Source organism: Lineus longissimus, chromosome 14 (genome assembly GCF_910592395.1).
Source record: "Lineus longissimus chromosome 14, tnLinLong1.2, whole genome shotgun sequence".
In the NCBI taxonomy this organism is placed as follows: Eukaryota; Metazoa; Nemertea; class Pilidiophora; order Heteronemertea; family Lineidae; genus Lineus; species Lineus longissimus.
In genome coordinates, this window is record NC_088321.1 from 2149269 (window position 1) to 2176982 (window position 27714).

A 27714-nucleotide genomic window follows, 5' to 3' on the forward strand; every position below is an offset into this window, starting at 1 on the left:
TTCAGGTGACTGATATCAATACACAGTAAGGGGCCTGGGTTATATCAGACTCAGCACTAAATATATTCCTCGTACAAGCGTGAATCATTTCCACCTACTGTGAGATGTGAGAGACCCCTATTGGCGGCTTTGTGTAACTTTATCTTTCCTGCCTAGCTGCTGCCTATATTGTCCCTTTAAATGACATATGCCCTAAGCTAGTACGAATCGTGGTCACGGCCATCTTCAGTACGATTATACTACGCAATCACAATGTTTGATGTACAGTGACTTATGCAACATGGAATCTAATACTGCTGGAGAAAATATACTTGAATATCATGTATGCTTTCGAGAATGTATAAATGATTCATAGATTAGTCGCAGGGCGATCTTTTCTACAAGACGAAGAAGGTTTGGAGAGTTTAGCGCATCCTAAGAATATCGATATTGTGTCATAACGTTTGAGAAGAGAATGTCAAGGATGTGCTTGAGTGCTATGTTTCATAGCCAAGAATATCAGAGATACGTGTATGATTTTAAGTAGAGGAGGGGCCCTTAGTAGAAAAGGGTGTCCTTAGTAGAAAAGGGTGTCCTTAGTAGAAAAGGGTGTCCTTAGTAGAAAAGGGTGTCCTTAGTAGAAAAGGGTGTCCTTAGTAGAAAAGGGTGTCCTTATTAGAGAAGGGTGTCCTTAGTAGAGAAGGGTGTGCTTAGTAGAAAAGGGTGTCCTTAGTAGAGAATTGTGTCCTTGTAGAGAATTGTGTCCTTAATAGAAAAGGGTGTCCTTAGTAAAAAAGGGTGTCCTTAGTAGAAAAGGGTGTCCTTAGTAGAGAAGGGTGTCCTTAGAAGAAAAGGGTGTCTCAGTATAGCAGTGTCCTTAGTAGAAAAGGTTGTCCTTAGAAGAAAAGGGTGTCTCAGTGTAGGGATGTCCTTAGGAGAAAAGGGTGTCCTTAGAAGAAAAGGGTGTCTCAGTATAGGGGTGAACTTAGTAGAAAAGGGTTTCCTTAGAAGAAAAGGGTGTCTCAGTATAGGGGTGTCCTTAGTAGAGAAGGGTGTCCTTAGGGTGGTTTCGCTGTAATAATTGGCTAAACTAGGAAACTGCACCAACACAATCTCTTGCCAAACCAGACTGTGATATCCTCTATTTGCCATAGCCATGGGCTATAACGTCATAACAACCCACAACTAACCTCAGTTGATATTTTTACCGTTTTCCATCCACTCTCTTCCGGCCCAATGAAATGTTGTATTTACTTTCTTGTTACCATGGTAACTGGGCAGCCAGGGTGGATATAAATGCAGGCATCCGTATATCACTGCTGACCAGCTTTGTTGCGGAAATTAACTGACGGAACGTCTGGAAGGGCAGATTATTGATGGGTCTAGCGGTAATGGGCGGTGTGCCTTTGTTGTTGCGATAATGATGGTTATTAAGACGCTCGCAGGACCACCAGTGACACCTATTGACCAGACAGGAGAACTGCGATGACGCCTATAAAATCATGAATTTCAATCATCGAGTTCTATTGACTTGCTTGCTATTGGGAGGGTTTTATTCCAGTCGGTTAGAACCTTTAAAAGCCTCAAGCATTCGCTAAAAATTTGAAATTCAGAAGTGAATTTGAAAATTTCCAGCCATCAAGGGTTTTGTTGTCATGAGTGACATGTTTGAGACCGTCAACCACGCTTTCCTCAACAGCCAGGTCCCTGAGCTCTGACCAGACGCGGCCTTCCCCTCACTCAAACCCCCCAGTCACCCAGCAACTTATCATTAAATCTATATTTCCAGAACTCCCTGGAACAACTCAAGAAAGCCATCAAGATCAAGGGTTTCGTAGTCATGAGTGACGTGCTTGAGACCGTCTACCACGCTTTCCTCAACAGCCAGGTCCCCGAGCTCTGGGCAGACGCGGCCTACCCCTCACTCAAACCCCCCAGTCACCCAGCAACTTATCATTAAATCTATATTTCCAGAACTCCCTGGAACAACTCAAGAAAGCCATCAAGGGTTTCGTAGTCATGAGTGACGTGCTTGAGACCGTCTACCATGCGTTCCTCAACAGCCAGGTCCCCGAGCTCTGGGCAGACACGGCCTACCCCTCACTCAAACCCCCCAGTCACCCAGCAACTTATCATTAAATCTATATTTCCAGAACTCCCTGGAACAACTCAAGAAAGCCATCAAGGGTTTCGTAGTCATGAGTGACGTGCTTGAGACTGTCTACCACGCATTCCTCAACAGCCAGGTCCCGGAGCTCTGGGCAGACGCGGCCTACCCCTCACTCAAACCCCCCAGTCACCCAGCAACTTATCATTAAATCTATATTTCCAGAACTCCCTCGAACAACTCAAGAAAGCCATCAAGGGTTTCGTAGTCATGAGTGACGTGCTTGAGACTGTCTACCATGCGTTCCTCAACAGCCAGGTCCCCGAGCTCTGGGCAGACGTGGCCTACCCCTCACTCAAACCCCCCAGTCACCCAGCAACTTATCATTAAATCTATATTTCCAGAACTCCCTCGAACAACTCAAGAAAGCCATCAAGGGTTTTGTAGTCATGAGTGACGTGCTTGAGACCGTCTACCATGCGTTCCTCAACAGCCAGGTCCCCGAGCTCTGGGCAGACGCGGCCTACCCCTCACTCAAACCCCCCAGTCACCCAGCAACTTATCATTAAATCTATATTTCCAGAACTCTCTGGAACAACTCAAGAAAGCCATCAAGGGTTTCGTAGTCATGAGTGACGTGCTTGAGACTGTCTACCACGCGTTCCTCAACAGCCAGGTCCCCGAGCTCTGGGCAGACGCGGCCTACCCCTCACTCAAACCCCCCAGTCACCCAGCAACTTATCATTAAATCTATATTTCCAGAACTCCCTCGAACAACTCAAGAAAGCCATCAAGGGCTTCGTAGTCATGAGTGACGTGCTTGAGACTGTCTACCATGCGTTCCTCAACAGCCAGGTCCCCGAGCTCTGGGCTGACGCGGCCTACCCCTCACTCAAACCCCCCAGTCACCCAGCAACTTATCATTAAATCTATATTTCCAGAACTCCCTCGAACAACTCAAGAAAGCCATCAAGGGCTTTGTAGTCATGAGTGACGTGCTGGAGACCGTCTACCACGCTTTCCTCAACAGCCAGGTCCCGGAGCTCTGGGCAGACGCGGCCTACCCCTCACTCAAACCGCTGGGGAGCTGGGTGACTGATCTGGTTCTCCGCTGTGCCTTCATCGACTCATGGATCTCCCACGGACCGCCGAAATCGTTTTGGCTCTCCGGATTCTTCTTCCCACAAGGTATGAAACAGATGCTTTATCGTTTATCTTCTATCGTAAGGCAGATCAATGTCCGCCACCTGAAGTGAATACTCCAGTGCGCATTGATGAGACAAGACCACCATTGATTTTTTAAGCCTTTTAGCAGTTCAATTGTCAATGTTTGACCGCGACGCATCAAATACTGCGTGGGGTTGTGAATCTGAAATTTTGTTATGATATTCCGGACAGTCGGGCAAGTAAATGGTGAAAAGTAAACTGGTAGTTGATTTCGGAAATCTTTTGATAATCGACAAATTGGACAGACGTTGATATTTCCACTCGTTTCAGCCAACTGGCAGAAAAGTCTCAAAACAAAATTAGCAAAATTCTAAATTAATTTTTCATCAAATAATTTCTTTATATCTGTAGACTTGCCACACCAAATGTCTTTCAATACCTCTCCAAATATGCATGTGGCAGTTAAAAACATACTCGCGTCTAATTGATAGCTCTGGAACCTCCAAACCTATGAATATTCAAACCTATGAATATTCAAACCTATGAATATTCAATGGTGGTCTTGTCTCCTATGATGACATCACGTGACACATTGGAGCGCTTTATAAACACAAATATTAGGGCCGTTTAGACGACAGGCGAAAAGACCGCATTCGGATCGAATCTGGATGAATCCGGATTAAAACCACCCAAGGCGATGGTACCTTTTTAGTCCGGATGCAACCACATTGATCCGGATCTTTTTGCGTTTACACGACGAAAAATTAATCCGGATTCGGGACGCATCCGGATTTTTTCGCGTCGTCTAAACGGCCCTATTGATTGATTGATTGATGGATACATCTGGGAATGAACTTTTCAGTAATTGAGAGAACGTTTTTCGTATTTTCACAAGTTTCTTTTCGACCTTAGGTTTCCTGACCGGCACCCTCCAGAATCACGCTAGAAAATACAATCTCCCGATCGATCATTTGTCGTTCGAGTTCCACGTCTTGACGCAGTTCCGTGATCAAGCAGACGTCGCCGCTGCAATGGCCGAGCTCAAGTTCGGTGAGGAGTTGGAAATGGACAAAGAGGTATGTATCTAAAGTGAAACCTCTCTATTAAGGACACCCTCGGGACTGACAAGTGCTGTCCCGAATAGAGAGGTGTCCTGATTAGAGAGGTCGAATCGCATGACAATAACCAGTTTAAGTCCAAAACTAGTTTCCTTTATAGTCTATCGAATGGAGAGGGTGTCCTTAATAGAGAGGTGTCCGCTAAGGGACGTTCCACCATATTCTATTTATTCTTTTAGGAATTTGCATTCACTAGCAGGTCTGCGCTAAATTTTTGTCAGGGATGATGAAGCTAAAATGTAGGTCAAACCTGAAGCGCTCTGGTAAAAGCTCGGGGGCAGAATTGGCGCTGATGCGTAGCTGACGCGAAGCAGAGAGTACGTCAGTTGTGACTGTGACTGTAAAAGCCATGTCTTAAATAATGTGTCCTTTCTTGCAGCTCCCAGCAATCACCGACGGCGTTTTCGTCCACGGGTTATTCATGGATGGTTTCCGTTGGAACACGGAGACGACCACTGTCGCAGATTCGCTTCCCGGCGAGATGATGGCCGTATTACCCATGCTGCACATGGAGCCGAAAATCGACTTCGTCCCGGACGAGGCAGATTATGTTGCGCCGTTATACAAGACGGCGCTGAGAGCAGGCACACTCTCTACAACAGGTAATCATTGTTCACTTCTTCTTCTTCTTCAGAGTGTGAAATCTGTGACCGAGTGTCCTGCATGCACAGTGGAACCTCCCTTAGCGGACACCTCTGTATAAAGGACAACCTCTCTATTAAGGACGCTAATTTTGGTCCCTAATTGGTCATTTCCATTCAATTTGACCTCTCTAATCAGGACACCTCTGTATAAAGGACAACTTCTCTATTAAGGACACTAGTTTTGGTCCCAATGTGGCTGTTTCCATTCAATTTGACCTCTCTAAATCAGGACACCTCTATAAAGGACAGCACTTATCAGTCCAGAGGGTGTCCTTAATAGAGAGGTTCTACTGCATATGAATGAAAAGATCTTTAAATTGACTTGAAAAATCGTTTTAATAGTTCAGACAGTTCTTCAACTTACGTTAACCCACCTCCTTGTACATTTCAGGACACTCCACTAACTTTGTCGTGGCCACCCATCTCCCGTCTGACAGACCTCAGGACTATTGGATCGCCAAAGGATCTGCTCTGCTCTGTCAGCTCAGCGAATAGAGACGAATTCGAGACGTTTAATAGTATTTTGTCAAAGATAAACAATTCTATCAAATACGTGGACATTTCGGTGAGGAAATACAAGGATATTCTTATAGTGGAGTGGATTTTCTTAAAATACGAGAATTTTGTGGATTTTCTAAATATTTTTGAATATTTAATCGAATACAGAGACAATTGGTGTATTTTCTAAAATACGGAGGCATTCAGTGTATTTTCTAAAATACGGCGACATTTTGTGGATTTACTGAAATACGGTGACATTCAGTGTATTTTCTAAAATACGGAGACATTTTGTGGATTTTCTGAAATACGGAGACATTCAGTGTATTTTCTAAAATACGGAGACATTTTGTGGATTTTCTGAAATACATGGACGTTCAATTGATTTAAAAAGAGAGAAAAGGGAAGAGACTTGCATGTTTGAAAATACAACATTACCTTTCTAAACAACAAAGACAACAGTGTATTTTCTAAAATACGGAGAGAGCGGATTTTCTGAAATACAGGATCATCAACGGATTTCGAAAAAATACACGAGGAAAAAGACTTTGCAACCAAGGACAATGAACTGTGGATTTTCTACTAAATATTTTGTTAAACGTGAAATAAATTTATGATTTTTGTTGTACAATAAATAGAGTTTAAATTTAGTGCTCACGTTGAGATTAACACATAAACAACAACTACTAGTCTCAGTCCGTCCAGTGTTGAAGATATAATGCTATACAGTAGAACCTCTCTATTAAGGACACCCTCGGGACTGACAAATGCTGTCCTTAATAGAGAGGTGTCCTGATTACAGAGGTCAAATTGAATGGAAATAACCAATTTAGGACCAAAAATAGTGTCCTTAATAGAGAGGTTGTCCTCAATAGAGAGGGTGTCCTTAATAGAGAGGGTGTCCTTAATAGAGGGGTGTCCGCTGAGGGAGGTTCTACTGTAGTTTTACTGACATCAGATATATTTGATGAACTGTCCAGAGAAAGAACTGTGATATGCTCTAGTTTCATCGATGTAAGACCAGTTTTAAATACCAGATTCCAGCCAGATATCGTTATTATTATCATAATTATATTGCTTATAAGTACAGTAGAACCTCTCTATTAAGGACACCCTTGGGCCTGACCTATGCTGTCCTTAATAGAGAGGTGTCTTGATTACAGAGGTCAAATTCAATGGAAGTGACAGGTTTGGGACCAAAATCTGTGTCCCTATTAGAGAGGGTGTCCTTCATGGAGAGGTGTCCGCTAAGGGAGGTTCCACTGTAAATGGTTGTTTGCTTCTGTGACGTCATATTCTGGTTTTTCCATTGATTCGATTTTGAAGAAATCAACTGGTCTTAAATTGGTGAAACTGGGGTAATGAGATTGGAATGTCTTATCTTATATTGTGATATAAGTAATTGTAAATATTTACGATATTTTGCTTGCTTTATAAATAGATATAACCGTTATTTTGCATAACTTATTCCGATCAAAACCGTCCAGTGCAAGAACAGTAAGTGCCAAGGGTGTAAATTGCATATTATACATGGTGTCTCAAAAAACTACTTGACTTCTTCAGATTTAATGCCTTTGGAGTTGGGTATGGATTTTGGAAACGATTTTGTCCCAATCTTCCTCAGTTCTTCAAGATATATCATTATTATTACCGTCCAGTTATTCGAGGTGGTGATTGCGGGCTCCCTAGGCTTTTTTCTGTCCCCAGGCAACCAACCTGGGAACCACAATGCTCGAATGTACGCAATGTATTACAAGACAACTAATTTAACCCTTAGACCCCTGAATCCCCATCACCTTAGCTTTCATTTGGAACTACATATTTGTGACCCACTACAGCAAAATGAGTCGCATGTCGCTTCGAGCTTGACAGGTTGAGACGGACTGGTTGTTCATTTCACTATTGTCTGCCTCTTGTGAAATCTGAGCACATCAATTTCTTCCATTGTCTCCTGGTGTCATTTTAGACTCCTCTTCTGTGAGACATGCGACCCATTTTGCTGTGGTGGGTCACATTTTGGCACAATTGGTTGATTTTGGCCTGTTTGAGATTTATTTGGTGTACAAAAGTTTAGTTTGTTAATTTAGCACCAGGTGGCATCGGTTTTCAATATAAGAACAATGCAACTTACACCAGTTTACTTAACTTAGACCCTCTTCAACTATACCTACTTATTTGTGGAAAATTTACCAATTTATACGAATTTTGAACATTGTTTCAGGTAGAAACCTTGTGTCTTAAATTGAGGAACATCATAAAATATACACCACAGAATTATTGTGTGGTAAAAATAGCCTCAGTCTTGAAAGGGTTAAAAATGCATGTTCTGTGATTATTTGAAGTCGGCACCCACTTGTATTAATTAAGATGACGTTTTGTATTTTGACAGCAAATAAAATGACTTATATCAGATTTTATCTTTTCCTTAGTCACGTTTGTCATTTATAAGGTCCATATCCGCTCTTCTAAAGCCAAACCCCCCCCTCAACCAGCGATTTTTGTTGCTGGGACTTGTGTTTATTATTGCTGCTCTGTGGGACAGAAAGATCTCTCGTCTGCGGGCAATGCGGGTTTGACATTGATTGCAGGTTGCTGCGACCACTGATTTTTGTCGCTGCAACCACTGATTTTTGTTGCTGCGACCACAGGTTTTTGTCGCTGCGACCACAGATTTTTGTCGCAGGCACCTGTGATGACTGCTGCAAACAAGCGATTTTTGATGCATGCAATCTAAAGGTTGCAGCATTTTCAATCGCTTGTGTGAAGGGGTGCTTAAAGGGGGACTATAGGCAGGACCAGCAGGGTGAAATTGGCCATCGTCAGCTGACTAATTTGCACAGTAAGGGCAATGGGTCATGTTAGATTCAACACTAAATATATTCTCTGTATGAACATGAATAGTTTTTTGAACTGAGAGAGGGGAGAGACCCCTATAGGTGACTCTGTTTAACTTTATCTTGCCTGCCTAGCAGCTGCCTATAGTGTCCAGTACTAAATTGAACTGTGAGAGGGGAGAGACCCCTATTGGTGACTCTGTTTAACTTAATCTTGCCTGCCTAGCAGCTGCCCAGAGTGTCCAGTACTAAATTGAACTGTGAGAGGGGAGAGACCCCTATTGGTGACTCTGTTTAACTTTATCTTGCCTGCCTAGCAGCTGCCTATTGTGTCCAGTACTAAATTGAACTGTGAGAGGGGAGAGACCCCTATTGGTGACTTTGTTTAACTTTATCTTGCCTGCCTAGCTGCTGCCTATAGTTTCCCTTTAAGGTTGAGGAGGTTCACTCCTTCAAGGCTCTACGGATCCTTTTCTGAAACATCCTGTATGGCAAGGAAGATTGCAAAAGTCCATCACCTGGTCGGAGATGTGTTGTTGTGACAATGGGCGATATGAATAAAGACAGGTAAATGCTTTTACTACGATTTTGTACAGAAAGGCCTAGTGTAAATGTACATAGAGTTTTAGATAAAAGCATTTGCTGGTCTTTATTCATATCACACAATGTTTTCAGGTCTTCAAGGCTCTACAGCAAGGAAGATTGCAAAAGTCTGTCCATTTGATCAGACAACTGGTGACGATGTCTTCCAGCTGGCAGAGGGAAAATTGCAAGTAATTTCAAATTGATTAAATCTCAACCAAATTTTGTGTACAACTTCCTGACAGTAACACAAATATATCCTGCAAATTTCAGCTCAAAATCCCAAGTCGTTCATGATATTTTGATGTATTTCCAAACTTGAAGACCCTCAAGCCACTATGGATATTCCAGCTGGCAGAGGGAAAATTACAAGTAATTTCAAATTGATTGAATCTCAACAAATTTTGTGTACAACTTCCTGACAGTAACACAAATATATCCTGCAAATTTCAGCTCAAAATCCCAAGTCGTTCATGATATTTTGATGTATTTCCAAACTTGAAGACCCTCAAGCCACTATGGATATTCCAGCTGGCAGAGGGAAAATTACAAGTAATTTCAAATCGATTGAATCTCAACAAAATTTTGTGTACAACTTCCTGACAGTAACACAAATATATCCTGCAAATTTCAGCTCAAAATCCCAAGTCGTTCATGATATTTTGATGTAATTCCAAACCTGAAGACCCCTAAAGCCACTATGGATATTCCAGCTGGCAGAGGGAAAATTACAAGTAATTTCAAATCGATTGAATCTCAACAAAATTTTGTGTACAACTTTCTGACAGTAACACAAATATATCCTGCAAATTTCAGCTCAAAATCCCAAGTCGTTCATGATATTTTGATGTATTTCCAAACCTGAGGACCCTAAAGCTACTATGGATATTCCAGCTGGCAGAGGGATAATCACAAGTAATTTCAAATTGATTGAATCTCAACCAAATTTTGTGTACAACTTCCTGACAGAAACACAAATATATCCTGCAAATTTCAGCTCAAAATCCCAAGTCGTTCATGATATTTTGATGTATTTCCAAACCTGAGGACCCTTAAGCTATTATGGATATTCCAGCTGGCAGAGGGAAAATTACAAGTAATTTCAAATTGATTGAATCTCAACAAAATTTTGTGCACAACTTCCTGACAGTGACACAAATATATCCTGCAAATTTCAGCTCAAAATCACAAGTCGTTCATGATATTTTGATGTATTTCCAAACCCGAAGACCCTGAAGCCACTATGGATATTCCAGCTGGCAGAGGGAAAATTACACGGCATTCAAAACTTTCTCGAGACACCCTGTACCTTCTTGCCATCTCCGCATACAGAAGCCGATGGAGATGAGAGCAGTCATAACCAGGCCGAATCGGATCAGAGGGGGTTGATTTTGAGAGAAAAAATGTATATCCATGTCATAAGGCAGAAATTTTGCAAAATAAAATATTCCCACGGTCAGAGCCAAACGGGATGAGAGGGTTAATGAAAACCTTGTTCCTAGGAAAAAGTTATAAATCTCTTGATACATCACACCTACAATTTATATTCTTTGATCCTGGGTACCAGGTTGGAATATTTTTTGGGGAATTTTCATCGTTTGCGAGAGTATTTTTAACTTTTATGGCGATATCAACCCCATCTGGGTGGTCTATACTATATTGTCTCTATAAGGCATGCTGTATTGCGTTATCAAAAATCTTTTGCATCGCTGGTTTTCCCGGTCAACTGGCATGTCCTTGGTCTTGGTGAGTGGGGACAAGAATTCGCCAAGGTGAAATGGTACACGATCAGCTTTAACGGCGGTCACATTTCCCCAAACTAAATAAAAAGTGATTGCGACACCATTCAACCGTGCCGTCACACCCTGGTCAACTGGTTACCAAACCATGTTCGTTACAAACAGAAACCCGGGTCACTCCCTGATTGGTCAATGCCATGGTGGGAGGCCACGTGATGTGACGTCAGTCTGAGGCCATTCCTCTCCAGCTCGCCAAGGTGGGCGGAAGCAAAATCTCGATTTTCTTCTAAATTTCGCATGGAATTACAGATATTCTGGTAAGTTCAATTAAAGACATTCCATTTTGTTAGAGTAAAGTGCATAGAGCGTCAATCTTGATTTCCCCTGACCAATATATGGCAAAATGTCCTTCAAACTGTTTCCCGCCATGAAGATGGGGGCCGGCCATTTTGTTTTCTTGGACTACACGCGTTGTCCAGAACTTCGTCGGTATTTTCCCTCCCCTCAGTGGTCGAACTCGATGATAGCATGTGTACCGAATGTATTTTGCAACATGCTGCACTCCTTTGGAGATTTTGTGCAAAAGGTGGGATGGAAAAGAAATGTCAGTCTCACTGCCTCGCGGTGCCACAAGATATTAGGGAGTTTTCGCAAATCCCCGAAACGCCCACGCGAACGCCTACCCCATTGTTCGACCTCCCGATTACGATGTCAAACAATGGGATAGGCGTTCGGGAACGAGTTTACAAGCCCCGATCACACCCCAAAAAAAGGTCATCGGTTGACTAACCAAGCACCACTGTTCAATGGATTTATAGTTGAATGCGATCAAACTACGTCACTCCGATCGGGGATTCTAAAGTTTAGCCCAAGTGCCCCCGGAACCCAAGTCCGGTCATTTTGTTAAAGTGAATAGAGTCGCCGAGTTCCTTTGTTGACGATTATGTAGCTAATCCTAACCAAACAATTAACCACATTCGTTGACAATACACAGCTATTGTATCGGGTCCTGCATTCCTAGGACGTCCATTCCTTTTACATTGGTCTCCAAACCATCAAGATTATCAGTAATGTTGGTTTGACTCTTCCAGCTGGTTATTTACTACAACAATCAACATAACCCACAAGCTCGCACCCAGGTGGAAGGTGAATGGAATAGAACACTGGTTAGTATGATCGAATTATGCCATCGGTCTGTAAACGAGATCCATTGTTGATGTGGCCTCGCGAACAGGTCATGGGGCCATTAGTCCATAACAAGTGATGTACATTTCATTTAGCTTCCACCTGAGGGCGAGCTTGTGGGTAATTGTTGATTCATATGTTGTGGTGATATGTTGGTTTGACTCTGCCAGCTGGTTATCCACACCTTGGAGGGTCTTTTTGTGGAGTCTCCAGTTATTTTGCCTGAACCGGTTGGATATACGCTAATGTTGGTTTGACTCTGCCAGCTGGTTATCTGACGCACCTATAACGCTTCTGAATCTGACTCTAGTTACTTGACGCTATACCAGCTGGTTATATGCTAAAGTTGGTTAGACTCTACCAGTTCTGTTAGTTTGACTCTACTGGTTATCTACTACCCTTACTCTGCTTCCAACAGTGCCACTGGTTGTCGAGCTCCAGTCATTTTGACTCGACCAGTGGGTTATATGCTAAAGTTGGTTTGAATCAGTTATGTTGGTTTGAATATGCCAGCTGGTTATCTACCATACTTACTTTCAAGTTGTTCATAATATTTTGAAGCATTTAAAAAATGACCCTGAAGCCACTATGGATATTCCAGCTGGCAGAGGGAAAATTACAAGTAATTTCAAATTGATTAAATCTCAACAAAATTTTGTGTACAACTTCCTGACAGTAACACAAATATATCCTGCAAATTTCAGCTTAAAATCCAAAGTCGTTCATGATATTTTAATGTACATGTATTTCCAAACCTGAAGAGCCTGAAGCCACTATGGATATTCCAGCTGGCGGAGGGAAAATTACAAGTAATTTCAAATTGATTGAATCTCAACAAAATTTTGAGGACAACTGGCGAAATTTGCAGGATATATTTGTGTTACTGTCAGGAAGTTGTACACAAAATTTTGTTGAGATTCAATCAATTTAAAATTACTTGTAATTTTCCCTCTGCCAGCTGGAATATCCACAGTGGCTTCAGGGTCATTTTTTAAATACTTCAAAATATGATGAACAACTTGAAATTCTGAGGTTAAATTTGCAAGATATATTTGTGTTACTGTCAGGAAGTTGCAAACAAAATTTTGTTGAAAGTTAATCAATTTGAAGTTACTTGTAATTTTCCCTCTGCCAGCTGGAATATCCATGGTGGCTTTAGGGTCTTCAGGTTTGGAAATACAATGGGCTGATCAAAATTCCAGGTGACATAGAAAGCCAAAATAAACTTTGTTAACAGGGGTCTATGCTGCCGACTTGGTGTGCTGCAAGGTCGGAATGTTATGAAGGATGGAAGAAATATATTAGCCATCGGATCCACCCTGACCCTCCCGTGATACGAATAAAAAATCTCTGTTCTGTTGCAGGATGAGTTAATTTTGGGAGGGCCTTGGTCGCTGATGACGAAGAATATCGAGAACAAAGATTGGTCTTCTCATATTTTGAAACCTTTTTCGATTTTTATCATTTTAGCTTTGGCCACATAACTTTCCTTGATCTATGATATGAGATGACGGTCGAGGTGTCCATGGTGGTAAGAGATGACAGCCCGTGGTCCATGATGCTATAGGAGGTGAAAGGTTCTGTCCAGAAATCCCTCGGTGATCTCAATCCTAGCTAGGTGATGGACCATAATCAGCAGTCAGATCAACAATGTTCAATACAAGGCCATCGAGTCCCAGTCCTAGTCTTTCATGGTGATCGGTTCGGCAAAGAAGGATAACGCGGACACAGTACCATACGAGGCAAGTAAAGTATAGTACGGCAATGTTACTTTAAACTGGTAATCAGTAGAACAGAGAGCACATTTTCATATCACAATAAACCCGCCATAATGATGGTGATGGCTATTGCATTACCTGTGCAGGAAGTTCCTACGCAGCCGAAAGGCTCGGAACAGAAAGTCGCCTCCTTCTCCAAACAGGTTCTCTTCCATTGACTCCGCTGACAAACAAGTTCCCTTGGGTATTTAGAATCCTGATAGTCAGACCGTGATACAGTCAGCAACACAGAAAAGCAAAAAGCAAGTGTGGATATTTGATAATTCATCAAAACATAGTGACCTATCCTGGGATAGAAATCGCCAGGTCGCCAGCTGCATGCGACACTGTCGGAAACACCGTGATGTCCACTTGCCCACTTACAATTCTCAAAATTGTTTTATCTTTATTTTCCAGGTGGGATGTCATACACACGAAGCGGCTGAACTCCACAGGGAATCAGATGATACAGCAGATACAATACTACCCACGGTAAGTTGACTTGCGCAACTCTAAACTGGCTTTGATATCGGCAGAAACATGCCCACCACAATGACTGGAGGAAAAATACAAATGGATGTGACCATAATCAACATTACCCTCAAGCTCGCCCTCAGGTTGCAGCTCTATGAAATGCACAGCGCTTGGTATGGAATCATTAACAGTGGATGCCCTGGACACCAGGGCACATCAACAAAGGAACTCGTGTACAGACAGATGGCAGAATTCGATCACGCGTAGTGTTGTACATTTCATAGAGCTTCCACCTTGGTGCGAAATTGTGAGTTATGTTGATTGTTATGGTCAAATCCGTGTGTTGTCGTCTTTGGTGATCTCGCCACCTTGCGACTTTAATAACCCTCTTTCCAATGGGTACACTGATGAAAAGGCGGTTTCTGATGACGCAGCCGGAAATGTCCTCATTTGAAAGCCTTCTCCTTCTCCACACATGATACCTTCTTTTTACTCCTCTGACTGTAAGTTACTGATGAAAAATGACCCTCTTTAGTTATAGCCAGCAGTAAATTAGAGGAAGTATTCATCTGAAGACTTGCTTTCACTATGATAAGATCATGTAAGGCATTGAACTTGGCTTCTCTAATTACTGTTTGTCCATTGGAACAAAGAGCGTTGACCATCTTTTTGTGGGAGCCATCTCAACTGCTCCACACTTTGTTCTGCCTTTGGCCACACTTGAAGCGACAAAATCCTGCAACCCTGACAAGTTCCTTTGTTTTGTTGTTAATAAGTTTGCAAAATTCTCAAACTTCCGATATTTTCTTTTCCAGGTGGAATGGCGTCAATGGCGTAACCGAGTCACGTGATCTATATACGAGGGCGACATCGAAGGCATGGCATATTAGCCCCTTCTTTTTTGAGAAATCACAGGAGCATGCACGTGCGTCACAGACGTTTTGAATACTTAAACGTAGGGAAAAACGTAAGATTGCGAAACCTCTCTTTTTTTGCTCTGTTGCCCAATGCATGAACCTGACATGGTACCTGAACAAGGGAAAACTCGTTTGAGTGAATCGAAAAACCAGAAATTAGAATGAACTTTGTCAGTAGCAATGTAATGATCTTTGAGTCTTTGCTTTTATTACCAGAATACTCGATGTATCAGGTGGAAATTGTAAGAAATTGATAAGAGTTGCATTGGTTATTTATGGGGGCAATCTTTCAAGCTACATGTGATCAGGTTCATGCACAGGGCCACAGTGTTGGCCATTGGTGAAACAATTGTTCCATCTCAGGTGTATCTTCATCAAGGTGAAAGTACATTTAGTCACTTGGGGAATTAGTCCTATCCTATTGTCCAATGAGTGTTCAGCGATTTACAGTTAGAGATGCCATGCCTTCATAATACGATTGTAAAAACAACGCAGACTATTTGAAAAATCAAGTTAAAAAACCCTGTCCATTCCTGTAAACTTTCTTGGCTCAAGTAGGCCACTTTTATATATCATTTCACGAAAGTCTCCTGTTTAAAACGGGCAAAAAATACTTAAGCGAAAGAAAAGTAAAAAAAAGTTCAGTCGGGATTCATCATCGATATCTTGCACTAGAATCCGATGCTCTTACCACTACTCCATAAAACCACCCACTGCAGGGGCCGGCAATGTGAGAGTCAGTGAAAACATGTGCTCAGACCTTCATCATTGAGTTATGTCACGATCATTCAATTGTGTATACAAGTTCCAGGGCTCTTTGTCCAAATTGTGTGGATTTCACGTCACTGCCACAGACCCTTTGATAGGGCCATTGTGGTCCCTTAATCTGTATATTCCATTGAATGAGACAATACTGTGCTGGCCGAACTGTCCAATAATTTTTCCGCGTTGCTGTGTTTGCTGGGAGTTTGGTATCACAAGCTTGTGATATATCAATACAAGTACAGGGTGTTAATCAAAACAAGTTACAGTCTTGAGGCCTAATAGCCGTTGATCTAAATGACTTGGCCAATTTGATTGTACCATCAACAATTAGAATCCCTCAGAATTTGTTGCATACTAACTGAAATATAATCTATCCAGTTCATGTACTTCTTACACAACTGGAATTCAAAATGTTTTAATTAACACCCTGTATACTTGATGACCATATCACGTATAAGTTCCAATTCAAAGCCGTGGCAGTTGTAGTTTGACTTGCGACGGTGCTTTCAAAATTTTTTGTGTATAAAAACCTTATCATAGTAGAGACCTTTCGCTACGCCGTTCCGAGAACCGCTACACCGAGAACGTTTCTTGTTCCCGATCCCGTTCCCGGAAACACTGAAACGCGTTCCGCATGGCCGTCACCGAGAAACAGTTTGGTTTCTATGGAGATCGTCGAAATGGCGGCAAACTTGAGACGCCTTGCAAATTTCGCAATTGAAGATGATGAATTTATGGCATTTTATATCAAAAATGAAGTCTTAGGAGGCAAGGAAAATACGTTTGCGCCAGCGTGTGCATCCAATGCATGCTGCTATAAATGACTGATTTACGACCGCTTAACATGCTTAATAGGGCGATTCGGGGCAGTATGAACTTGTTTTCCCCTTCTAAAACACAGTCTCTCCACTTTACATACTACTTCGGGTGCCTTACCGCAATAGAATCCCACAAATTCGTCATTTTTTTTCTTTAACCACTGTAAACAGACGCCGAGAAAAACAGGCCTCATTCACGGAATCCAGAACGGGAACGGGCAAAGCTGCTCATCAATCGATGACGTCATACGCAAAACGCGATCGTTCTCGATCGATTTCTCGGCGGAACGGCGTAGCGAAAGGTCCCTATTCTCGAACTACACCTTCCACCATGGACCACCCAGGCTCCCCAAGTCTGGTGTCCTCGAAAGCACTCATTCAGCCCCTTCCATTTTGGGAAAACATTCAATCAGAAATGGAAAACATTTGTGACACCCCGTATATGTGTATTTATGTGAAGATGTCGGATATTCCATTGTAATTAAAAGTAGAAATTATTTTATCAACAACATCATTAAACTGCTGCAGTACGAAGTTGTTTCTTAAAAATATCAATTCAGAAAACAAAACCCCTTTAAACTAAAAGTAACACGTGTTCACCCATTCTGAATTACATCAACAAGAATTGACCTCTCAGTCCCAAAAAACTGATTGGTTCATTTCCAATGAGCAAGCGGAAAGCAGAATTCGACACTTTCGATAAACTGGGATCCATAATTAATTATATCTTTTAAAAAGCATAAACGATAACCTGCTCAGTGTCAGGAGCATTTCGGCTTACTGTTTGTTGCTTTGATTTCAAGTGTCCATTTACCCTAATCAGTAATAATAACGTCGCCATTTTTTAGGTGCGTCGTTAAATAACACTTTCCGCTACCCTAGCGGGCATTTTGGTAACTAAAGGTAGCACTGGATCGATTTCGGCGGCTGCTGTATCTTTGGCTTCACAAGGTGATCCCTCATTATCTGGCTTGTTGGTGGCGGCTGTGGTCGCTTGGGTACGAATTGGTTGAGGAGATATTAGGACTCCCCAATCTGCTCTGCGATCCTTTATGGCTAGGGTACGAACAAGGGAACGAACGGTCGATCTTTGATCAAGGGGTATACTTCGACTCTTCAGTATCATACCTCAATGCGATTCAGCCTCACCTTGGGTCAGACGTTTAGGGAGAATCAATTTGGTGATCCGATTTCTGGTTGCGGCTAACTGGGTCTACTCTGGCGTCCGATTCCAGACCATTAGCGTACTCTTCCATATAAGGCTGCGGCTGGGAACGAACATCGCCGTACTGGGTCCTCGTTTGATAAGTGGGCAGTGACACCGCATCCAGATTTTGATGATGAGTTCTGAAATAACTAATTGGTACACCCAAGAATTGTCTGTGTAATAACAGACACATTTCAATCGTTAGGGTAAATTAATCTACGTCATTAAAGCAACACCAACATTCAAAATGTTTGAAAGGAATAATCAGGGCATTAAAATATCATTATCAATCGCCCTTTTTAAAAACCATACTACCAATCCAGACCTTAGATCCAAATCAAATGAAATGTATGGAAATCCATCCCCTTCCAGACCGTTCAAGATATTCTAAAGAAACAATTAACTGACGGCAATACTCTGTACAACAGATTAAGATTTAGGCCTCAATTAACGGTACTTAATTCAGACTGTGTAATAATACTTTAATATCACTTCTATAAGACCATCTAATGAACTTTAACAAAGGAATGATTGCGACTGCGGGATATCCTTTGACTTCCGCAGCTGTAACGTAAACTGTAAGACTTCACAAGCACTGAAGCTGTCTTATCACTTTCTATTTGCTACGTATATTTGGGTTGTGTTGAAATTCACGAAAATGGTCTTATATTTGTGATTTTACAGTATTTCGCCTTCTTTGCGTGTACTGTGAAAATTGTTGGTAGTTTTTTCAATAAAACTTGTGTTTAAAACTGACGTGTTTTTGGTTCCTTCGACTTCAACTTGATCCTTTTATTTGAAACATGGAAAATAGTTGTCAGTTCAGAGTTTACTAGTTATATCTGCAGTTTTGTTTCAAACTATTTATTAATCTTTAGCCGCAGCACGGTTTGCAAACAGCAAACTTTATTCCATGAATCTTTAATGCAGTTATCGACAGACTTTCGAACATGCAGATTACCGGTAACTAGTTAACTTATTCTGAGCTGACGAACTATCAACACTCTTAGAAATAAAGGTTTTCATGATCTTCTATGGGCACGAATCTTTCTATTCTCCAGAAAACCTTAGAGATTTCCAAGGTTTTCAGGAAAACGGAAAAGGTTCTTCGGCTTAAAATGATCTAAAATCCTTCTTGGTGCTTTTCTATCTGATTTAGAAAACCGGAAGGGGTTTGTAACACGTGCCACATTTTGAAAACCTTTAATTCTAAGAGTGGATCCAGGAGGGTATATGGCATGTTGTCCATTTGCAAACTAATTCAATTGTTGTTGTTGTGTTGAATGTTTATCTTCATGCTCAGCCATTAATACATTTTTCTTCAAAGCTTGTATTATGTGCAGCATTGAGTTTGTGAGCAAAGTTACCAGACATCGTTGGTTAATTTGCTGAACAACTTGTTTTTCACCATTTTGTATAGCGTGAACTATTCATGTGTGGCAGAAGTATTCATATTTGATGCTATTTCTGTTCAATTGCTGGTAAAATGTCAAAAAGGGTCTTTGAAACTGTTCAAATAGGCTTGCCTATTCCGAGACGAACAGATCATTTCAAAGTTCCTCCTTTGACGTTTTCACCAGTAATTGTACACATCAAACTTGCACTCTTCAGCGCAACACATAAAAACTTTACACTATTCACTTGGTATTACACAAGTTGTTCAGTAAACTGATCAAAGAACTCTGACGACATTGCTCACTAAACCTCAATTGGCACATAATATTAGCCTTGAAGACTAATAATGTATTGATAGTTGAACATTAAGATAACAATTCAACTCAATAACAATAACAATTGAACTTTGCAAAGGATTACAAGCCTTATACACTCCTGGATCAACGGATTTTTCCCAAAAAAAGGGGGACCGTCAGAATATAGGCTATCTCCAAAAACGTCAAAAAAAAACTCGAGCGTGACCTCGCTTCGTAACTTTTCAACTATTTAAAAGAAAAAAGTTACGAGGCGAGGTCACGCATGATTTCTTTTTCGGCATTTGTGGACTTAGCGTATTTTTCAAAAATAAAACATGGAAAAAGTTACGGAGCGGAGTCACGCTGATTATTTTTTAGCCTGCTGTGGACTTAGTACAATTTTGAAGAAAAACGACAGAACAGAAATGGTTTTCGGACTTAGAATAATTTTAAAAACTTTATTCAGGTGTCGAAGAGAAAGTGATTTTTGGACTTAGGATATTTTCAAGAAATCGTTCAGGAGACAATCATAAAATCCAAGAAGAAAACAGATTGAATCATTAGTTTATTGATTCATTACTGTTTAATGGATTGTTGGAAGTTGTTTAGAGATTATTGAAAGACATGTCCAAAGACAAATAAGAAGAAAATCAAAAAAGATTTTTTGATATTTGTTAGTGCGCTAACTGACCTCGTAACCTTTGGCGAAAGAAGGAAGATATGATATCAATTATAACGTTTATTAATTCACTTTCAAAACATACAGAAGAAAGAAGAAGGTTACAGACAAAAAGGAAATATAAAGTCGGATTCGAATGGCATTCGTGTCAATTAAAACATTGTAGTAGTCATACGTAAGGCTTTCATCATGGCGTTGGTTTGTTCAACTCGAACATGAAGGACCTGCAAATATACAAAATAAAACGAGAGATTAAAATACGGCAGCATAGGTAAGACGGTACTACACCTGTACAGATCAAGTCTGAAGGCATCTCGCCACTGTTTGACTTGAGGAAAATCAACATCACTGGAGCGATATGGGTCCTGAAAATCAATAGGCCGAATATGAAAATAAATTTCGGCCATTTTGAAAAGACCTTTTCACAGGCAGCGTCAGATTACCACGAAATATTAAAGTCATTAAAAAAATCATCATCAAAAACATTCAGAATATCATGAACTTTGAAAGGCATGGGCAACTTCAAGTAAATTGCTTGATTAAGCTTGTCTATTTTTACTTTTATGTCCTAGTAAACAAACGTTGCCTGTGAAAAGGGCCTTTTCAAAATGGCCGAAATTTATTATTGCAGGTGATCTATAAGCGGACAAGAATTCACTGACGTTTCGCCTCAAACTGCAAAAGTCCAGAGCAAGAGATTCGTATTCCGGAGCATTTGCCGCGTTGCCTACAAATAAGACATCTAAATCGCCAATGTGAGCAAGGCATATACTGAACTGTTAAACAACAGAGGCTGGAACAATCCAAGTACTCAGGAGAAAAGTTATTAAAATGTAATGGCCAATTTGGTTATTTCTATTTTCGGACAATCTACTCGAAGTAGAAATAATTCAGATTCAGATTTATTTTCAGAAACTACGCTCATGTCATTATAATATCCAGGTGCCTGTTCAATCTGTCAACATTGAAGTGATTTCAGAATGACCGAATTTCATCTGGAAAACATGGATTCGTGACAGCGTCACTAATACACGCCGTATAACTTCTGTACAAATATAAAATGGAAGTGCGTTGTTGTGTACAAACATTGGAAGGCCTCCGAAAACAACAATAAAAAGAAAATGGTCCGGATATGATATGGTAGGCCTTTTATTTAATGCTGGTCTATGGTTATGTAATCCATGTCGGATACCTCAACCTAAGAATTTGTCTCAAACTTCATTCATGGGTGAAAAAGGTTTCCAAGAGCAAATTTAGACTTTCAATCAGCATGGTACCCAAGACATGGATTTAACGATGATAATCAACATGGCCCACAAGCTCGCCCTCAGGTTTAAGCTCGGTGTGGACTTATTGTGTGTGATGTACTGGACAAAGGGCACATCGACGAAGAACCTCGTTCACAGGCGCATGGATGGCAGAATTAAATCCTTCGAAGTGCTGTACATTTCATAGAGTGTTCAACTGACGGCGAGTTAAATATTAATTTACTGATAAAAATTCTTTTTCTGATATAATGATATTTGCATAAGTAGGAGCTACGATCATTCTTACCAAAGTCAAAAAATAAATTTCAATTCTTGGTTTTTGTTCTCCTGGTCATTACATATTACAAATACCACGCGGCGCAAGACCCGAAAATGACCAATGTTCAAACCAAAAATACGTGAACCCAGTCGACTTTTGAAACTATTTAAACAACTGAATGCGATACTTGTGCTGTAAACTAAAAGTTTGGGTGGAAATTTAGAGTTTTTATATGTTCTTACCGTGATTATTTTCGTTTTTTGTGGGAGCAAGTTGTGAAGACATATTTGGACAACATGGCGGCTGGACTGACGACAGGCGAAGCCAGGCGCATGCGTACCACGTCAAAGCCAACTGCCAATCTTGACACTAGAGGAGCTAAATTTCGTCACGGTGCGACGAGTTTGTACCAACTGCCTTTCGATGCAAGGTACAGGGTGATTCTTAAAGCAGGGCCACCAAAAAATGCCCCCGACATCGATGAAAAGCATCGTTTTCGAGTGTATTTTTTGCAATTTGAGGTAAAGATGTTAATTCCCTGTATAATCAGCATAAGTTGACGAACGACTTCTGCCGCGCAATGAATCCCTTGCCCTTGGCTCCCTCAACACTGTACTTGTATCATTGTTCGTGCCGTGACTAAAACAAGTGTAAACAAAAATAAACAGGTAGGCCTACATGCGCATGCAAGAAACTACTGACAGTGAAGCCCAAGACGACAGGAGTGGACATCTTTGGCCAACAAAACCTGCAGAAGTTCCATTCAACTCAAGAATATATACTCAAGTTCTTTTACCAGAAAGGTTCATTTATACATGTATAAGGCCAAATAAAAAAATTCCCAGTTTATCATCAAAATGTTTTTTCTCAATATCAGGGTTCGTTTATGCAGGCATAGGTAATCAGTGTATGCGGCGCCATTTTTGATGGCGGGCACTGATGATAAACCGGGAATTTCTTTTATTTAACTACGGCCAATGGCGGAGTAGAGACTTCAATTGAGAATCTCCTTCAAGAGACTGTCCTCCAAAACATGAGAGACGAGCTAACTCAGGATTCTGCCATGGGAGGATGACATAATTAGACCCCGAATGGACAAGCTATTTGGTCTTCAAGTTCCGAAACTTTATTTCCGAAAAGGAAGGCGCTTATAAGACATCGCAAGACACGCAGGGTTATGATGTTAACAGCTAGAAAGTCGGAACGCTCCTGGTCGATTTTGCAGTAAGAGACACATGGTTACCTCCGACGAACGGTGATGTTTCCAAGGTAATTCGGATTGCGAATATTACATATTCATTAGAATGTCGTCTCCGATGCGCCTCCTCCAGAAAAGCAACTCTTTACTAAAGCCCGCAGCACACTAGCCGCCAACTTTGGCGACAAGAAGCGTTCAGTTGGCGGCTAGTGGATCCCGGTCAGAGCACACCTGCCCCGAATCGGCGTCCAGTAGCGTATTTTCCGCCACTTTAGGCTGCCATTTTTAAATCATGTGACATCAAGACGCATACTGATTGGCCATAGCCTCGCCGCCGACGCCAATTCAGGCGGCAAGCCGTAGCACACCTGGCTTCTTCTTGCGTTCAAACGCGGCGACACGCGTCAAAAATCAAACATGTTAGATATTTGGCGTTTAGTTGCGGCAAGTGGCGGCAACGCGTTCGCCGACGCCGTTCGTAGCAGACTAGGGATTTTTCAGGCGTTCAGGACTCTTGCGGCAAAAAACGCCTGTGAACGCCGAAGTTGGCGGCTAGTGTGCTGCGAGCTTAACCCGGTGTATCGTATCTGTGATATTGGAGAAACACTGACAAATGATACACTGGTCTTCGCACTTGTTCGCTACTCTTCTACTGTGGACATTCTGTTGTCTTCGCTGATAGCAGGGAGAGGATGGAACGCCAATTGGATGCAAATAGAAAACGTGCGAATATGTCTAAAAAAAGTGCAAAACGAGCCACATTCTTAACCATGGCCATAGAGGCCCGGGTAGAAAAACTGGGGATGGACTTCTACGGCCACGATCAAGAATCCTGGGGACACAATACGCCCGCGCAACAGCGGACACAAGGCACTACCATATCCATAGCGACAATGATCAGTTATCACAACAGATGTTGGTAGTGCAGACAACACTAATGGCGGCTCAACTGCCTTATTTGTGGTGGCGGTTTCATGGGTTGACTCATTTCACAAATCACAAATCAACAAGTTCATAATTCAACGTCTGAATTGGTTCTTTTCAAATATGCTGTATTTCAATGAGCACTTTCATATTTTTAATGCATTTACATTCTTAAGATTGCAACCGGATTATATTCAATTATGAGATGGCCGTGGCTATTCGTACCGTGACAGGGCCTGCTGGCCTGGCTGGAGGTCCTTAAGGCCGTGGCTATTCGTACCGTGACAGGGCCTGCTGGCCTGGCTGGAGGTCCTTAAGGCCGTGGCTATTCGTACCGTGACAGGGCCTGCTGGCCTGGCTGGAGGTCCTTAAGGCCGTGGCTATTCGTACCGTGACAGGGCCGGCTGGCCTGGCTGGAGGTCAAGGACCCTACCCACGCCCGGAGCCAGGAGTAAAGGCACTTCCAACACTCGTCACAAACAAACACCACCTCAATCATGAATTAGGCCTACTCACCTTACCCACCATCACCCATGTCACCACGGTGCGATCTATTAATATTCACTCCGTATTATTCGCACCATCACGGTACGGTACCTTTCACCGTAACGGTGTTTCTGACGGCAAGACCGGAAACAATGGCCCCATGCACCGTGGCGGGTTCGAATACCCAGTTCCTTATGAGATAAGTGATGTTTAACGTTCCCCTAGCGCCTCCGCCGGACAAAAAAGACATCACCAGGCCGAGAATTACAAATGAAGATAAAATCACGTCAACAGAGAGAAAAACCGACAAGGGGGTATTCCTACTGAATAGAATACTCGTGATACTTAAAAAAGAACATATTCCTACCTCAATCCCGATATCTTTAGTGTGTAATCCATCAAGAAAGTTAACGAATATCCAAATGTTGTCGTGGTTCTCAGCGATGACAGTCTCGGGCAATGCTCGAACCCACAACGCATTGAATGTGGATTGGTAGGGAAGTGTGGTTAGGGCAAGACTCATGGGATATAGCGCGGCAGCACATGCTGATACCATTACTGTAAAATCGGTAAGGAAACGTCCTGACTTTGGTATGTATCTACAACTACATGTGGTAAGATTGACGCGACTGTTCTTCTTTCCGTTTTTCAAGAGCAGTAAATCCATTAAAAATTATATATTTAACTTGCATTATTTATTTACTTGAGAGGCCGAGTCCCTAAAAAGCTTTGGTCGTCCACTTATATGAAGCAGTCGCGGGAGGAAAAAGGAACATTTCGAGAGGGTATGATTGAAAAAATCATATTTGCTGTGGACGTCCTGCAGGCATAGCGCGCACTGACTTGATAGTTGTCGGGCCGCCTCGGAGACTTACCGCCTCTGTGACCCTGAGTTGAGACACTGGGGTCTGCCCCTGACTGACAGGTTGACTGGAGGTCCAGATCATAGAGTATACCACCCGGGTATAACCGACTGAATTGGTATACCTTATCATGCTCAGTCTCCCCAACGGAGACTATTGAGCGTATCCGCACTTCCTGAGCGCTTTGTGTATGCATCTTGACCCTCAAGCCTTTGATCCACTTCGCTGTCCCGGACTCCGTTCGAGGGAGGTAACGGACCGATTAACTCTGATGGTTCAGAATGCCGGAGATCAGGTCTTCGGTACTCTCCTACTTCGGATACAAAAAGGTGGAGTACATGTATGGTTACTATAGATTATAGTAAGCCCCCCCTCTTAGGAGGGGCTCTTAAGATACACGTGTGTGCGGGAGTACATAATGTAAATGAATGATTAGAAATAAAGAGAGTAACTATTGTATATCCTACAAACAATTTTTTTTGGTATTTTTCTGAATTAACTCCGTTGAGTTTACCGATTTCTCCGCGATCTTCCGGTGGTGGTTGCTATCCCGTTGGTTGAAATTAAGTTAAATTAAATTTAAATCTCCATGGGAATTCGCTACATCATATGCCTAAGAAAGTGGCCAATTATATTAATATTTTTATTAGAGAAATATCCGTCCTAAATAATGACAGAAAAGGGTGGTTTATTTCAATTTTGTGTCGACATGGTCGAGGTCACATGACATAAAAACAGAACAATCGCGCACACACCCGTCCAAAAAAGGCACTTTAAGAAAAACAAATACGTTTTTCCAGCTTAAAACCACACTGACGACTAAGTTATATTGGTCTACTACCCAAATCTGAAGTATCAAAATGAATCACAAACTAGAACTAGCTCTATTTAGCTATAGTTGCGTGAAAAATTCGGGTGAGCGCCGTACATTCTGCACCCTAGCGGCCAATAATTAAACTACTTTCAGCCGTCTGCTCCGGTCTCGTTAGGGAGTTTTTCCCAAATGTACGCGATGATGACGTGCCCCATTAACAGGACGTAACATCTATTTTAAAATGCGTTTCAAAAGTGAATGCATGAGGACAACCCATTTGTGTCGTATATCACTGGAAACGCCCGATTCCCGTGAATAAGTACAATCTATATCATAATACTATAAGGCGGCTCGCTAAAGTGCCATTTGGGGGTCGTGTTTCGTCTCGAAATTTTGCGCGTTTGCAGGTGATATGTTATCCTGATGCAACGTCATGTTTATTTTCGGAAATTTACTTCAGCGGAGCAGTAATGAGGGATTTTTAATCGGACACGGTCAATTCTCCTTATCACTCACGGAAGCCAAGCCATTGCTGTTTAGTTATGCAGGGGATTAATGAATCACCTGCACTCCCTGTGGGGTGACTAACACTACCTGTTGAACGGCTGGCTGTAGGGGGATGATTGGAACAGCCTGTACACGTGTTGACCTGCTGAACCAAGGTTAATGTTATTTTCAATCCACGATTGTAGGTCACCTGATCTTCGAGATTTCGCGGGAAAGAAATTGTAAACAAACGCATGTGTGCAGTTCAAATGTAAACAAAAATGTATTTTGATACTTTTGGTTGCTGGACTTGGGTTTTCCCGCAGTAAGGAGCTGGGGTCAAATTGATGGTCTATCGTATATTGGTACTGTATTAGCCAGAGCTAGCCCTTGATTATGAAGGGATTTTCAAAGGTATGTTTATGTGCTCACCACAGCTTTCAAAACTTGATGTATCTGAAGAGGCACTCTGAACTTGGCATGGCCTTATCAAGGAGCTGCTCACGGTGCTGAACTTCTAGCTTGCCTGTCGACTAAGTGCCTTGCCCGAGATCATGCTACATGTAGGAGGAGCACGCATTTTAAAGTTTTAGTAGTGATAGTGCAATTGGTCCGAGCCATTTGGAGGCCGACATGTGAAGGGCTATCTGGGTTCTCCGTCATCTCCGTATAAAAAGGGGCATATTGCTGACTAAGGAACGAGGTATATGCACATTGCCTCATCATCTCATTCGGACCAATTGATTTACTTTTATATGCACGCATACAGCACGCCACAGGGTCCGAGTCTGTGGACAAATGGTTGGTTTAATTTGTCTCTTCGATATTGCTCCTTTGATATTGCATTATATTTTCATTGCAATTCAATCTATTCAAGGTATAGCCCATTTGAACCTGCCTGCGCCACGGGTACAATGCTAGTCACAATGTATTACATTACCAAAACAAAAATGTGTCGGAAGGAACTATATGGATGGTCCCATCGCACCCCCCCTCCAGCAGTATGACACAGAAGGGCTAGTTGACTGTCCAACGGGGGGGTTTGGGGGGAGCTTCCCCCCAACGCACTGGTAAAAACCTATGTCGACGGAGGGGGGTTTGGGGGGTGTCCCCCCATTGTAACAGCTTTAGTTGTTAGAGCTTGCACTTAACATATGCTCGTAGGGGGGTTCGGGGGAGCTCCCCCGACCTAAAGGGGGGCTCACTAAGTCCTTGACTTTACATATTACGGTCAAAAACTTGTTTGACCTCCGAA

The 27714-nt window shown here is 42.0% G+C and overlaps 1 protein-coding gene and 1 long non-coding RNA gene across 2 annotated transcripts in view; both read left to right on the forward strand.

The window, feature by feature from the left end:
* The window catches only part of LOC135498809 (dynein axonemal heavy chain 6-like), a 117573-nt gene extending 109648 nt beyond the window's left edge, over positions 1–7925 (forward strand). The window contains exons 54-57 of the mRNA XM_064789269.1: positions 3028–3274; positions 4166–4329; positions 4751–4973; positions 5407–7925. Coding sequence (XP_064645339.1) covers positions 3028–3274; positions 4166–4329; positions 4751–4973; positions 5407–5510 — 738 coding nt within the window. The 3' untranslated portion in view covers positions 5511–7925. The remainder of the gene's footprint in view (positions 1–3027; positions 3275–4165; positions 4330–4750; positions 4974–5406) is intronic.
* A 2978-nt stretch (positions 7926–10903) lies between these two features.
* Positions 10904–18536, forward strand: LOC135498882 (uncharacterized). Its single transcript, XR_010449169.1, has 4 exons — positions 10904–10985; positions 13324–13595; positions 14028–14102; positions 14900–18536. It is a non-coding gene; the product is annotated as an uncharacterized LOC135498882 (long non-coding RNA).
* The last annotated feature ends 9178 nt before the right edge of the window (positions 18537–27714 follow it).